The sequence below is a fragment of the Thrips palmi genome, unplaced genomic scaffold, assembly GCF_012932325.1.
Source record: "Thrips palmi isolate BJ-2018 unplaced genomic scaffold, TpBJ-2018v1 HiC_scaffold_16, whole genome shotgun sequence".
Lineage (NCBI taxonomy): Eukaryota > Metazoa > Arthropoda > Insecta > Thysanoptera > Thripidae > Thrips > Thrips palmi.
Window position 1 is genome coordinate 10,195,018 of NW_023144625.1, and position 13,889 is coordinate 10,208,906.

Genomic DNA, 13,889 nt, shown 5'->3' on the forward strand with positions numbered 1-13,889 from the left:
TGGGTTTTCAAAATCTTTTAATACTATCAGAGTACAGAGGAATTACATAAATTCTACCCCTTCGTCATTTTTATAATAAATGCGGCACTTTTTCTATTATACATCAGCTGTCCAGCCGTAATGAATTCACAGTTTGCAACAACACTATTTCCTACACAATATTTCATTCAAAACCGCGACAAAATAAACATCACTGTGCTACGCAGCATTGCCCTAACACTCGACAACATTGATTGCAAAATTTATTAATAGGGTGTGACAAGCATCCTTGAACCAAGGACATGATAAAATGTGGGACACACATGATTACTACTAACCAACTAAATCTGGAACTTTCTATCCTTCATCTCTTTGGAGGCCTTCACCTTACTGAAGAACTTGTCCATGTCCTCGACCTCCTCGCCGTTGTCTTCGGACTCCTTCCCCTTGTCGGCCCACTTGCCCTCGTTCTTCCAGTGGTCCCCCCTGAAGCCGTCCTCCGGGGAGCCGCCCTGCCTGCTCTGGTAGTCGTCGTCATCCCTCTCCTCGCCCTCGCTCAGCGGCTCGCTGCGCCGCGGCGTCTTGCTCCTCTCGGCGCCGTCCTTGCTGCCGCTCTCCTCGATGTACTTGTTGATCCTGTCCTTCTCCGCGTTCACCTTCCGCATGGGGTCGTCCTCGTAGCTGCTGGCGCGGTCGCGGTCGGCGCTGTCCCTGTCGCGAGACCTGCGCCTGCTGTCGTAGCGGTTGTCGTACCGGTTGTTGTAGCCGGGCTTGAAGTTGTTGAACCTCCCGCGTCCGCGGCCCCTGCCTCTGGGGATGAAGCCTCGGCCTCGGTAGTTCTGGTAGCGCGGGTTGAAGCCGCGGCCTCGCTGGAACTGGCCGCGAGGGTTCTTGTAGTTCTGGAAGCGGGGCTTGTAGTAGGTGCCGCGCTGCCTGGGGAAGCGGCCCTGGTACTTGCCGTGGTAGTCCCGCCGCCTGTCGGGCGAGCGGCTGCGGCGGTAGTCCCTGCTGCGCGACCTGGACCGGTCGTAGGACCGGCTGCGCGAGTAGTAGGACCGCCTGTCGTGCGACCGGCTGCGCGAGCGCGACGCCGAGCTGCGGTAGTCCTTGTAGGACCGCGACCTGGACCTGTCGCGGTAGCGCTCCCTGTCCGGAGAGCCGGGCTTCTTGCCGCTGGGAGACACGGACCGGTCTTTCTTCTTGTAGGAGGCGCCCGACCGCGAGCTGGACACGCTCGAGCCGCGGCTGTACTTGCGGCCGCGCGACCGGCTGCGCGACCTGCTGCTGGACGAGCGCGAGCGCGAGTGCATGTCCTTCTTCTTCATGGGGGGATGGCCCTTGCCGGACTCGGACGAACGGCTGCGGCTGCGGCTGTGCTGCTGGCGGAGGCTGCGGCGCCCGCGGTCCATGGCGCTCTCCTTGGACGGCATGTCCGGGGAGTCGTCGCGGTTCTTGTCGTCCATCTTGCCGCGGCCGTGACCGTCTCCAGACCGCCTCATCATCTTCTCCATGCCGAACGACTTCCGACTCTTGCGGCCGAAGTCCTCGTCGTCTTTGTCGTTCTTGTACTGGCCATCCTCGGGTTCGTCCCAGTGGTCCTTGCTGGTCTCCATCTTGCTCTCCTTTTTCTTCAGCCTGGACAGAAAGAAGGTACACTGTAAGCTGCTGCCTGGATCGATAGCGATTGGATAAATAAGAAACAGTGTGATGGACAATGGCTACTTACGCAGATCCCACAGTCGGAATTTGCATTTTCCACTTTGCAGACATGATGGGCCTTTGAGGGGAGGGCGACATCTTTTGGTCTGAGAAGAAACAAGAGACAATTATACCATTTTCATGATTCTAGAATGATTAGGATGGTACAAAAAATTGTTTAAGAAACTCACCTTGGAGATCCATATCATCATCGTCATCATCATCCATTCGAGATGTTTTAGGTGAAGATTTGGACTTGTCCTTTGACTTTTCCATTGATTTGGAGCCAGAACTATGCCTGATAACATTAGAACAAGTTAAAAAGAAGTTAAGTAAAGTAACATTCATAATTTAAAAAATAAAAAACTTAATACCTTTTTGAGAGGCCCGTATCTTTTTCCACTTTGGCATAGTAAGCGCTTAGCTTGGATTCCAGATCATCCAGCCCGTCCAAACTCAACAACCTACAAGATGCGAAAATAATAACAAAGAGTATTTAATCAATCATTACGTAAAATTCTTAACAAAATCATTTATAAATGACAAAAGTTCTTACCTCAATGCATTCTTTTCTGTTGAACCTGGCTCCCGAGATGACAGTTCCTTAGCTTGGGCAGGTCCACCGTATAGGAACTCTTCTTCCGCATCCACTATATGCTTTGGCATTCTGCGGGCTAACAGGGCATCCACCTTGCGCTTGGTCGCTTCCAGTTCAGCATCACTCTTGTCACCCATACTCTTGTCCAAATCTCCACTGGAACGGTTCTTCTTGTGCTTCTTTTCACGCTTCTTCTTCTTACTTTTTTCCTTGTCATGTGATTTCTTCTCTTTCTTCTTCTTTTTCTTAGATGCCTTATCTTCCATTGCCTTCTTTTCCTTTTTCCTAATTGACAAAAAAGGGGGAAAAAAAAGGTAAGAAACAATAATGGGAAATCTTAAGAAATGTGTGTTCAAAAGAGTGCACTAATGAAAAACAGAAATACATACCATCTAGCAGTTTCTTCCAAGAATTTTCGCACCTTATCTTCATAGTCCAGGTCACCTTTGGTTTGTTCAATGAAAGAACGAACTTTCTGTTCATAATCTGACTCCTTCTGGGCAGCTATAAGATACAACATACAATACATTAGACATTATTCAAAGCCAACACAGAATTTGCTATATTAAAGGGCTGGGATTTAATTTTTAATTTAAGTTTGACTATTTAAAATACCATGCCTGAAAAAGGCTTCCTCAGAACCTTTTTAACATGCACAACTCAGAACTTTAAAAGTTAAGTAACTACTGTAAGATCAGATACTGGCCAGGTAATAGTTAACCCAAAAAGATCTGACATGCACAGATAAAGTTCATGGAGATATCTAGAGTAAATCACTAAAGTCCCACCAGCAAAATATTAATACTAAAGCCACATGTTTAAAATAAAGCTGGAAGAAGGGATATGGGATTGATGGTTTAAATGAAGTCCTATTAGCCAGTTGTAACTTTGCCCGCCTTGCCCCTCAGGCAACTCACCAGAATAGTTATATGGGTATGATGAGAATTGCAATGGTGCATTATATTGAGGCATCTTCTGGCTCATAGAACCTGTGTTTAGCAACAAAAGAGCGAGAGGTGTTAATAACGGAATGGCAACAAAATTGTACGCTAAATTACATTTTTTTAAAAGAAGGTTAAGTTGAGAAAACACAGCCAATACTACTAAACATCAACCAATACCTATTCATTCACTTCTGAGTTACAAAAACTACGCAATGAAAAGAAAATTCTACAAAAAGATTTAATTTAAAAAGAAAAAAACAACAGGTCAATTTTAAACAGAACACCTTGATAGTAAAAATAAAGATAGAATTCAGGTGGAAATTTGCATGCTTACAAAGCTTTAAAGAAGGCAGTTTGAGGTTGATGACAAAAGGTACCAAAATTCCAAGTACACAACTCATGCAATAAAAATAAAACTACCAGGAGACAACTTTATTCCTGTGCATCTAGCATTTGAATTTAGACAAATAGGTATTCATGCATATTCAACCATGAGGGAAGCTTCTGTGGTTGACATCTATTGATAAATGCAGAAGTCAACTAAAATCATGCACACGAAAACTTAAAAACATTAGGGAGACTTACCATCTGCCTCTGGGTTATCCATGGCCATGCGCTTGCTGAGTGGGGACAGGGATCTTTCACGGCCATCCTTGCTCTTGCTCTTACTGTAAAAACACAAAAATAATCTGGTTAGAGGTGTTCCATCATTGCCTTAGAATGGAAATTGAGGTAAAAACACAAGACATACCTCTTCCTTCTCTTCTTCCTATCCTTGCGGGAATGTGACCGCGAGCGGGACGATCCAGAATGGGAAGATCCAGAGCTCGAGCTTGAAGACGATGATGACGAGGAGGAGCTTCGTGAGCTGTCACTGGAAGAGGAGCTGCTGCTGGAGCTTGAACGATGACGCCGCTTGCGAGATCTAAGAACATTGAAAATTGACTATAAAAAGGGCACCACAACAAACAACATATTTTCCAGAACAAGAAGGTGAACTCACTTGCGATCCTTTTTCTTCTTCGACTTCCGCTTGTGCTTGTCCTGTGGTTCTTCATCCTCTTGGTCCACCTTCAGAAGCTGCTTCAAAGTTTCCTTCATTTCCAGGGACTTGGTGGGTGTAAGTCCAGGAAGACCAGACACATCAGTCATCTTCTTTTTGATGAACTGAATAGAGTTGGTTGCTTCTTCATGGAATGGGACAATAGTTAGACACTTTTCATAGGATTTCATAGCATCATCCAGCTTGTTATCTTCTTCATAGCTGAAAAATGAAAACGCAATTAGCATCTGCTCCTGAATTTAAGCATTATCTGAGAGCAAACAATTGAAGGCATACCTTCGGCCCAACGCGACCAAGGTCTCGCCCATGTACTTTCGGGCATTTTGATGAGTAGGATTAAGCTTCAGTGAAGCCTCGAAGTCTTCAATAGCCTTGCTAAAGCTACCACTGTTAGCATACCTGGATTAATAATAAAAGCAGGCATGAGCACAATTATCACAACCAAACCACCAATAAATAGGCATGACAACAAAAACGAATTCACTTACAATGCTCCACGGGCAACCAAGCCTTCGATGTTGCGGGGATCAATGCTGAGAGCCTTGTTCAAACACTGGAAAGCCTCGGTGTGACGTCCTGCCTTGAAGTGTTCAATTCCATCAGCGACACTTCGGAATGCCCACTTGCTGGCTTGAACCTGTCGAAGTTCTGTGGCATACTCCTGCTCTGGGAAACGAGCCCTGAACATAAGAATGTTAATGAGTTATCCTTGCAAATCCAAAATTAAAAGAAAACAAAACAAAGCAAAAGAGAAAAATTAACGACAAAGATGAAGCGAGTGACTATCAAGTCATACCTGAGGCCACTAATGTGGGAGTAGTTCTTGTTCTGAAGACCCATTGAGGTGGCCAAATAAGTGATGCTACCGGGGTTGTTGAAAGCAACATTGTTTTTCAACAAGACTTCGAACGACTCATTGGTTCGATCCTGAATTCGCCTGGATAATCATATCACCCAAGACAAGTATTATTGAGTGGAAACATACATCAGAGCCAACATAAGAACTTCCCAGGATATAAATCCCCAGAATCCAACTGAATTCACTAAAATTGTGCTGTGACTAATAAAACACTGGGTCACAGAAAGGACATGTTCAGCACTGAATGTAAATGTGCTTGAGGGACCTAAACACTCTTCAAAAGTGCTTCAGACCATCAACCAATTGGTTTCATTCAGGATATGGGCCTCATCCCTAAAAATGAAGAAATGGAGCAAAAAAAAGGGGGGGGGGGATGAAAAAGTCATGCAAACATAAGATTGATCAAATGCACAGTCATTGGCAAAAGAGGAATAGGACTTAATTTATGAAGTCATGTTGCAGATAAGGACTGCTAATGGTGTTGCATTACTACATGGAGACTGTTCAACCTAGTCAGAAATAAGAACAATTTCTCATGATCTTGAGAATGAAAGCCTCAACAACACTTCCCATATTATTTTCCATAGCAAGAAGAAACAAAAGCTACCCAAGAAGGAAGCCAAAACAAAAACAAAAATAACCCTACATATGTTAATATGAAGAGAGTTTAAGAGACATTTAAACCTCAAGAACACAGATGTCTGCAAATCAACATAGCAGCACAGTATTGAGTGCTATGCTTGCACACTGAAGAAACCCTGCAATACAAGTTAAGGTGGACAAAATTCAGATCACCGAGAAGGTAGCTGTTAGTACAAGAGTGAGAAAAGCTTTGATGGCTTCGTACTTAGATTTAAATTACTGTTAATATTGACTTGAATATCAGAGAAACTTTGACAATCTGAACTGCGAGTTATCACCTTACAAAAATTGTTGCCTCTGGAAAAGAAATTGGTCCTGACAATCAAGAAATCAAGACGATGAGCAGCCTGAATACATACCTTCCAATCTACCAACAGTAATATATTATTGTCATCACCATTTTCCAGAATATATCAACACATGTCTGGATTATATCTGTCTCCACAAAAAGAACAACAATCCAAGGATGACACCAAACATAAGGTAGAATTGTAATGGCTTTCTGAATACATTTTCTGTTTTATATTGAGCCATGCAGTTTGCAGAGAAGTCTAGCTTCAATGGAGAGATTATTGCACATCAGCAGTCATCAACTCCATACCACTAAACGAGACTGCTTCATTGCAAAGGCAAGGGCCTCTATCAACATCTCAAATATTTATTGGACGCACTGTGGGAAAAGCATCCAAGCATTAGTACATAAAAGTGAAAACACATGAACATCCACTCAGTTTTCAACCACTATAGCCATCAATTGAAGAGCTCAGAATCCTCAATACACATAAGTGGCAGTGGCATTTCTCTTCTTAAAAACACCATTTAACCAAGTGGGATTCCAGTTCCACACGCTTCAGAGCATTTCTTTTCTTCAGGTGTTTCATGCATCCATTTCGGAGCAGGAAGATGGCAATCACAATTATATTTTTTCCAAACCAATATGCTGGAGCTCAATCCACGCCATATTATAATGGATTTTCAACAAATGTACCACTACTATATAAAATCTACAACACTTAAGACTAAAAGCTATGAGCAAGACCGAATGAAGGTAAAAAGTTTTTACCATTGTTTAACTAAATCCAAAGAAAGAAAAAAAGTTAAGAGGAAAAAGAAATAAAAAATGTACATTACAAAAAACCATAGAGGCACCTCATTCCACTTTGAGTTCAAATTGATTGGAAAAAGTTACAGGGTAAAGATTGGCAATTGCACATACCACAAGATAGAAGTGCAAAAATATACTGACACTACAGGATAAAAAGTGAAACCAAATTGCAAGAATCAAAATTAGGTGCGCCTATGGTAGTGAGTTTAAGCCCTAACCGAAACCCTTGGAATATGACGCTGACCAAATTATGTGTACTTAAAAATATAAAGTTTACATCACAAACATGAGGTGCCTTACCTTAAAATCAGATTTGATTGTCTAACTCTCCTTTACATCACTCTGAAAATGTGCTTTAGTTGAATTCATAAATTGGGCTTTATGCCAATGTGATCTGTGCACGCACAAGCATAAGAAGTTTCAACTTCAGCCATGGATCATGGTGTCCCTTGTAATAACATGACTGCCCTCTCCCAAAGGAGTACATCAAGCAACAGCTTTAGTAGTTAGGCTTCATCTCATCGTGTGTTCATCTATCTCTCAAGAGATTTTATCCATACTATACCAAGATGGTAGGAAAATGTTGGTTTTTAGGTTTTCATACTTGCTGTAAAACAACATTGCAATTCTAACAAAATTCAAACAAATGTTTTTCACAGAGGTTTAAAATAAGTCAGTTATAGGGTGACTCAGTTTAAAATGATCAAAAGTGGTCAAAATGTCAAAAAATAAGTTTGGGTAAGAGATTACCACATTCGTTCTGACTATCAACTGATACACCCTGAAAAAGAGTTGCCATCCAGACAAAGAACCAAATCTCTATTTGTAGGGAGAAAGATAGCTTGGACAGGTTTCATTATCCTTATATGGTGAGCTAGAAACATAAAACCCTACGAAAAAACTCACCGGAAAACATCAGGAAAGTCTTCAGAGAAGATAAGACCAAGTCGCGAGTGCTGATCAGAACCAGGAGGCAGCATGGTCCCCTTCATGCCAAGAACAAGTTTGTCTGCCTCAGCTACAACCTCGATAACTTCACAGCACACTGCGTCGTTCAGCAAATAAGTACGCGACACCTTCTTCTTGTCAAGAGCTGGGATGAGATTGATTACAGGACAAAAAGCCTAGACGAAAAAAGACAACAGAAATTAATTAGATGCCCAACAATGCCAGCAATAAAATATCAATGAGGGGTCGTCCACATGTCGTAATGCCTTTTACCTATCTCGCACTAATCGAAGTCTATCTTAGGAAGTCACAAGAACTGACCTACGAAATTGCTGTACATGATATATGGACAAGCCCAAAACAGTAAAGCTGCTACTGACCTTGATCTGAAGATCTCCAACAAAACGTATCCTATCTCCATCTTCAATACTAAGGACTTTCACTGTGAGACCATTGGCAGTTTTGGATATGATGGTGCCAATGACAACATTTCCCAGCTTGCAGTTCTGCGGAGAAAATATAATGTTATTTCAACTGCATTACAAACACATGAGCAAATAATAATGCCAAAAAGAAAGAAAGGGGGAAAAAAGGATGTACCTGGAAGAAATGTCGAACTCTGCTGCCTCGATCCAAAGGGAGGAATGTTTCATAGGGGGGCAGAGCAGCATAGCAATCTGAAAGAAGATGTAAAAACAATTGTTGATCACAAGAGATTTAAATACTGACAATCACAAAATAATATGCAATATTTAAGAAGAAGAATGTGAAAGAAAGATCAAATTACCATCTTCACCAGGTAACTTCCGCGCTTCAGAATGACCTTCTGTGAATGAGAGATCATATAGGGAATTTGCATTTCTGACAATGAACTGCTGGAGCTTTAGCCGTTTGCCTCTATCCTGAAAACTGAAAGAGAGGAGAGCAATAAGAAAAAAGCACTAGCAGAAACAGACTGAAACAGCTGAATGGTGTGTTACTTACTTCAGGGTCTTCTGACGTTGTTGGAAAGCAGAGAAATCTGACTTGATGGCCATATTCTGAAGGTCGACCTCTCCCCTCTCTCCCTCCCATATCTTCTGAAGTTGAGGCCCATGGAAGTTGATGGTCTGAGCCACCAGCTCCGAACTAAGCGGGGCATCAATCATGGTGGGGACCCAGTGGGTCATTTACCTGCACAAACCAAGAAAATAAAAGAAATAATAACAAAGGTATCGAACAATTGACAATTTCAGATCAAGAAAAATTTAGCAAATATAGAGCCTCCACAAACACCAAACAATTACATGAACCAAATCAACAACAGCCTAAACACTGCAGTTGCTTCCCAGTGTTCCTACAGAGTTCTTATTAGGCACTGAGAGCAACAGCAGGAAAGCAAAGGAAGATGTAGGAAGTTTCTGACAAAATAGGAGTGAGGCCACAGAAAAAGGTGCCTCTCGATAAAGTGGATACGTGCATCCATTAAGATTCAATCTCGCACAAGCCACTTTGCTTGAAGCACACCGAAATTGAGAAACGCCGGCTGGCGAACGCTTCCGGACAAGTGCAAGGCATTGCCCTCGCCGACGAACAAAGCCCCTTTGGCCTTGGAATTTGGGATCAGCTCAACACAGCACAAAAGAGGCGAGGGCAAGCAGTGAACATACCGAACCCCAGAAGGAGTAAGCATCACCTAATGCGGCCGAATTTATGATACTACACAAAAACAGAAATCCAATCTTCTGGCCTATGCCAATGTAGAGAAAAATGGCTACCGCGGGACGCTAGGCGTGGGCTATGATGCACGGTGATGCAATACATACGCCCGGTTTAGCGCCAAACTCCGCTCGCGGTAAAGCACCGAGAGTACTCGTTTCAGCGCATACAGCCGCGCGTCACAATTAGCTACACAATAGATTAAATAGATGCACAATTTACCCGCAATTGCTTGGAAACCAGCCCGGAAAAGAGTAAGAGGTGAAACAGCACGCCGCGAGAACAATGTCCGCCGCACCACTACGACGATCACAGCGTTGCCAGACGTAAAGGGCGCTAGCGATGGACACCAGAGGGCAGCACCTGACGCACAAGCAGAGTTGCCAAGTTTAAAGTGTTGTGTACTCTGCTTGCGCTGCCGTGCTGTTGTGGAGTTTTAACTTTTATGCCTAAAACTGTTTATGCACTCTTCTTCGTTCCTTCGCAATCTCATCCAGCGGCTGTTTGAATGCAGAAATGTTCTGAATTTTCACCGTGTCATGGCTTATCAAACACCGAACTCTCGTCAAGGTACAAATGAGCCCTTCGTGTATGACTTAACCTAAAATTCGGCTTGTGAAGTTCAGTTTCACCTCGAGCCCTCCTAGGAAAGAGTAATATTTTTTAAGAGTTTTTTTTTTATCCAAGAAATTCTTGAACGTATTTTAAAATACGAAAATAACCCGAAATCATAGATGCAGTTGTAGCAAAATCACTTTCTTTCCTTCTCAATAATTAATTGTCTTTGTATCTTTACAGATGTTCAAAACCGTAAGATTTTGGAGGATCTTCTTATGAAAAAGCAAATGCTCTTGAAGCAAGGTGTGATGCCAACTCTTAGCCCGACTGCTATCAATGCCCCTGTTATGCCAGTAAGTGACACTGCTTATTCTGCTTATTTCTTTAATTATTTATTTTAATTCTACATATCTTATTATTCATTGTTACAGCCACCCACTGCCGAACAACAAATGAACATTATGCAAAGGAATGCACAGAGCTTAATTGCCAATTCAAACACTTTTTACGTTACAACTGATTCTACTTTTGGAAATCATATTTTACCGGTTATCCCTCGTTTGGAAAACGCTCATCCTAAATAAGTCTGATTTTCATCGTTTTGAATTAATTGTTTTCCTAAGGACAAAAGACTTTTCCTTTGAATTTCCTGTTTTGTTTTTGTTACTTTTGTCTGAGAAAAATTTGTGTGTGGTGGACTTTTTCTGAACAATTTATTGTGGCTCTTCTCTAAAAGTGTCTGCAACCATGGCGTGTATGAAACGCAAGCATCTAGAGGAGTACTTGGAAAGCATTGAGGTGTTTGAGAACCCTAAAGTGGAGCTGGAACAATACCCAACAAAGCCACATATTGCGTCCCACATGCTGTACACCATGCAAGCATCTTATGGAGATGTGCAAGGCAAATTGGTAGCAGATTTGGGATGTGGCTGTGGGGCGCTCTCACTTGGAGCGGCAATGCTTGGTGCTGGCACTGTTGTTGGCTATGATGTGGACCCTGATGCCTTGGAAATATGGAGAGCTAACTGTGACGAAATGGAGGTAGGAATGCGTCTGATTTCTTTTTTTAGGAGGTACCACAGACTTAGACAATATTGTAATGGTTTCAATTGTCTGCAGATTGATACATGTGAAGCTGTGCTGTGTGATCTGACACAGGGATTCCCTTCGTATTTAAGTCACAAGCAGTTTGACACCGTCATAATGAATCCTCCTTTCGGCACCAAACGGAAAGGAGTCGACATGGAATTTCTTCAAATGGCTCTACACCTCGCTAATGGTGCAGTGTATTCACTACACAAGACGTCGACTCGCGACCACGTTTTGGCAAGGGCTGAAAAGTGGGGTGCTAAAGGTGAAGTTCTTGCTGAGCTGAGATATGACTTACCAGCATCATATAGGTTCCATAAAAAGCAGTCTGTGGACATAGAAGTGGACTTTATTAGGTTTTCTTTCCCTAAAGCTAAATGCTCCAAAGGAAAAAGCTGAGATATTTGAGGCGCACAGTTGTGAAATATTTTGTTGGCTTCAGTGTTGTTAACTAAATGGAAGGTGTGATTTTTAAGTGTAATTTAAGTACAAATAATGGATGAAATAAAATAATTGGCTGACTGTTACTGGTTTTTCGTTTTTCTCCTCTCATAATTTTTCTCACCCCATTCAAGTCTTGGGAGTCATTCCCCTTATCGCGTGACCCAAGCTTGTCCAGGCAGGGTCGACATCAGCCCCGATGACCTGAGTTCCGTCCAGAGTAAGGTCATACATACGGACCGTATCCATGTGACCTTGGGCCAGAGCCCCGGCCGAGCCCGACTCGAGCCCCGACCTGAGCCCCGCGCCAAAAAAGTTGCAATTTGACCCAAAACGTTAAAAAGCCAGTTTCGGCTGCGAGGAGCGCCTGCGGACGAGCGGGTAGGCAACCCTTCCGGCGAGCGCGAAGGCATGTTGCCTGCGCGCCAGGCGCCCCACGTCGCGAAACCGGAGGCGCGGCTCATTGCGTGGCAACTGTTCAGTCTCAGCTCAGCCAGTCGAGAACTAAGGTCCGTTGCGCTCGTCTACTGGTTACGCTGCTCTTTCCTTAGGGAGCGGAGCCACCAGACAGCCTTAACACGTGAAAGACGTTCGGACGAACCGTTCCTGCCAGATGAGCTGACGCTGCAGCGACTGCTTCCGCACAGCGTTTCGCCGCTCCGCCTCTCGCGCACCTATACAGGACGCGCCATCACTGCGAGAGAGACAGCGATGTGGGGAATCAGTGGGCTGGCCGGAACGGGCGGGTGCGACGTGCGCTGGCACACACACGCCGGCCGGCCTTGCGCGGAGATGCACTCCTTCCTTCCCGCCGCGCGCGGCCCGGTGCCCTACCAGGCGGATCCTCGCTGATTCAAGCGGCGCGTCCCGCGTCGGTCTCTGTCCGCACGCCGCGCCGCGTGCGTCCGCGGAGAGAGACGGAGAGAGAGAGAGGCCTCCCGCTGGTCCGCATGCAGCGTGAGCGTCGTGAGCGGTGTCGCCGCGCGTGTCGCTGTGGTCGCCGCGGACCGGAGAGCGGAATCGGCAAGGCCAGGCAAGGCCAGCCACTGACATTTGACATTTGTGACTCCGCTCCGCCAGCTCCGCCCTGCCCGCCGCCTGCGTGTGCCTTGGTGTGCTTTGGTGTGCCTGCGCGCTGCGTGGGCCTTCCCTTCGGACGGACGGACAGGGTGGACCGCGCCTTTTGGCCCAAGGGGCCCACGGGGCGGTAGCTCGAGCTGGTTGCCGAACCGGACAACGAGTAATTTAATGATTTCGCAGTACTAATCGTAAACCGCTACATTTGTCACGGACACTTTGTGCCATCCGAATACACTCGGGTCATTTCTATGTACCCACACCAGCATCGCGTAGTTCGCAGAATTTGACAAATGAATAAGAGCAGGAGGGGAGGGGGGACTGTTAAGTTGTTTCTCACTTCACGCGGCATTGACATTCATTCCGTGGTGGCCGTGCAGCGGGGGCGTTGGCGAAAATCTGCCGCGAACACGTCGGCAGCGGGAGTCGATCGCCCGCCCGGCCAAATGGAGCGCGAACTCCACCGCGCTCCGCCCCGCCCCGCCCCGCCCCGGCCCGCGGTGCCGTACCATCAATTCCGAGCGAGGATCCTCGCAGGCCATCAACAAGTCGGGATGCTCAGGTCGGGGTCGAGCCAAAATTCCTCTATTTCCAGATCCCAAGGCCACATACCGTGGTCGGCGCGGCGCCTAGTTCCTGCTCTTCTTCGTTTTGTCCACGGGCGTGCCACGGCGTGCCACGGAGCGGGCGGCGGACACCCGGCGATGGGTTTCAGGATCGTTCCCGCGATAAATATACGGTGTTTGTGTCATCTGCTTTTCTGAGGGGACGGCCGGGACGGCCAGCCTTGTGCCATCCGCGTCCACTTTTTTTGGGATGGCCTCTCCTCGCGCCTTCCTGATGCCTCTCAGGCTCGGGACGGCTTTGCCTTTGCTCTTGTTGCTGCATTTTCTGGTCAGAGAGGCATTAATCTTGCGTACCCTTTCAACCTTTCAAGCCAGCATTTTTTTCCTGTGACGTCATGTATGGCGCCGTTATTTAGTAGCTAGTAGTGTTGATTTAATTGTTGTTTCTTTTTTTTTTGCGGCCTCGTGATACTAAAAGGATAGAGATCCAACCATCATTTTTTTTATATCTTCACTTCTTGGTGCCTGAGTGCCTCTGACACGAAATTAGGTGATTTATCGTATGTATTTTTATCGCGGGGCTATAAGCTCACGGATACGGAATAGGAAAAGAAGCTACCCATA

At 45.1% G+C, this 13,889-nt stretch overlaps 3 protein-coding genes across 6 annotated transcripts; 2 read left to right on the plus strand and 1 right to left on the minus strand.

Moving 5' to 3' along the window:
* On the minus strand, window positions 1–9,883 carry LOC117643091 (tetratricopeptide repeat protein 14 homolog). Of its 4 annotated transcripts, none has more exons than XM_034381756.1 (19): window positions 9,757–9,883; window positions 8,821–9,009; window positions 8,624–8,745; window positions 8,437–8,513; window positions 8,217–8,342; window positions 7,795–8,012; window positions 5,079–5,219; window positions 4,771–4,962; window positions 4,559–4,681; window positions 4,223–4,483; window positions 3,971–4,144; window positions 3,805–3,887; window positions 3,193–3,264; window positions 2,665–2,779; window positions 2,234–2,560; window positions 2,052–2,141; window positions 1,869–1,975; window positions 1,706–1,784; window positions 1–1,614 (listed from the first exon to the last, which is right to left on the minus strand). In XM_034381756.1, exons 2-19 carry the CDS (start codon window positions 9,003–9,005, stop codon window positions 321–323), a joined length of 3,786 nt encoding a protein of 1,261 aa, XP_034237647.1. In that variant the 5' UTR covers window positions 9,006–9,009; window positions 9,757–9,883; the 3' UTR covers window positions 1–320. The 4 variants fall into 4 exon arrangements, with proteins under 4 accessions (XP_034237647.1, XP_034237648.1, XP_034237649.1 ...); XM_034381757.1 differs by lacking the exon at window positions 9,757–9,883 and adding an exon at window positions 9,642–9,663; XM_034381758.1 differs by lacking the exon at window positions 9,757–9,883 and adding an exon at window positions 9,486–9,594.
* Window positions 9,884–9,898: 15 nt separating this feature from the next.
* On the plus strand, window positions 9,899–10,697 carry LOC117643095 (SOSS complex subunit C homolog). Its single transcript, XM_034381765.1, has 3 exons — window positions 9,899–10,104; window positions 10,333–10,445; window positions 10,524–10,697. The coding sequence occupies exons 1-3, from the start codon at window positions 9,996–9,998 to the stop codon at window positions 10,674–10,676; spliced, it is 375 nt and encodes a 124-aa protein (XP_034237656.1). The 5' UTR covers window positions 9,899–9,995; the 3' UTR covers window positions 10,677–10,697.
* Window positions 10,698–10,803: 106 nt separating this feature from the next.
* On the plus strand, window positions 10,804–11,708 carry LOC117643094 (rRNA N6-adenosine-methyltransferase METTL5). The gene is made up of 2 exons (XM_034381764.1): window positions 10,804–11,133; window positions 11,212–11,708. Exons 1-2 carry the CDS (start codon window positions 10,840–10,842, stop codon window positions 11,578–11,580), a joined length of 663 nt encoding a protein of 220 aa, XP_034237655.1. The 5' UTR covers window positions 10,804–10,839; the 3' UTR covers window positions 11,581–11,708.
* The last annotated feature ends 2,181 nt before the right edge of the window (window positions 11,709–13,889 follow it).

Bases quoted from the DNA above. Each gene is read 5' to 3' on its own strand.
- LOC117643091 (XM_034381756.1), bottom strand. From the start codon at position 9,005: ATGACCCACTGGGTCCCCACCATGATTGATGCCCCGCTTAGTTCGGAG. The intron at 8,013-8,216 runs GTCAGTAGCAGC...TTTTTCGTCTAG, and splicing joins TTGGAGATCTTCAGATCAAG to GCTTTTTGTCCTGTAATCAA. The intron at 2,780-3,192 runs GTGAGTTGCCTG...TGTATCTTATAG, and splicing joins ATACCCATATAACTATTCTG to CTGCCCAGAAGGAGTCAGAT.
- LOC117643095 (XM_034381765.1), top strand. From the start codon at position 9,996: ATGCACTCTTCTTCGTTCCTTCGCAATCTCATCCAGCGGCTGTTTGAA. The intron at 10,105-10,332 runs GTACAAATGAGC...GTATCTTTACAG, and splicing joins AACACCGAACTCTCGTCAAG to ATGTTCAAAACCGTAAGATT. The intron at 10,446-10,523 runs GTAAGTGACACT...TCATTGTTACAG, and splicing joins TCAATGCCCCTGTTATGCCA to CCACCCACTGCCGAACAACA.
- LOC117643094 (XM_034381764.1), top strand. From the start codon at position 10,840: ATGGCGTGTATGAAACGCAAGCATCTAGAGGAGTACTTGGAAAGCATT. The intron at 11,134-11,211 runs GTAGGAATGCGT...AATTGTCTGCAG, and splicing joins CTAACTGTGACGAAATGGAG to ATTGATACATGTGAAGCTGT.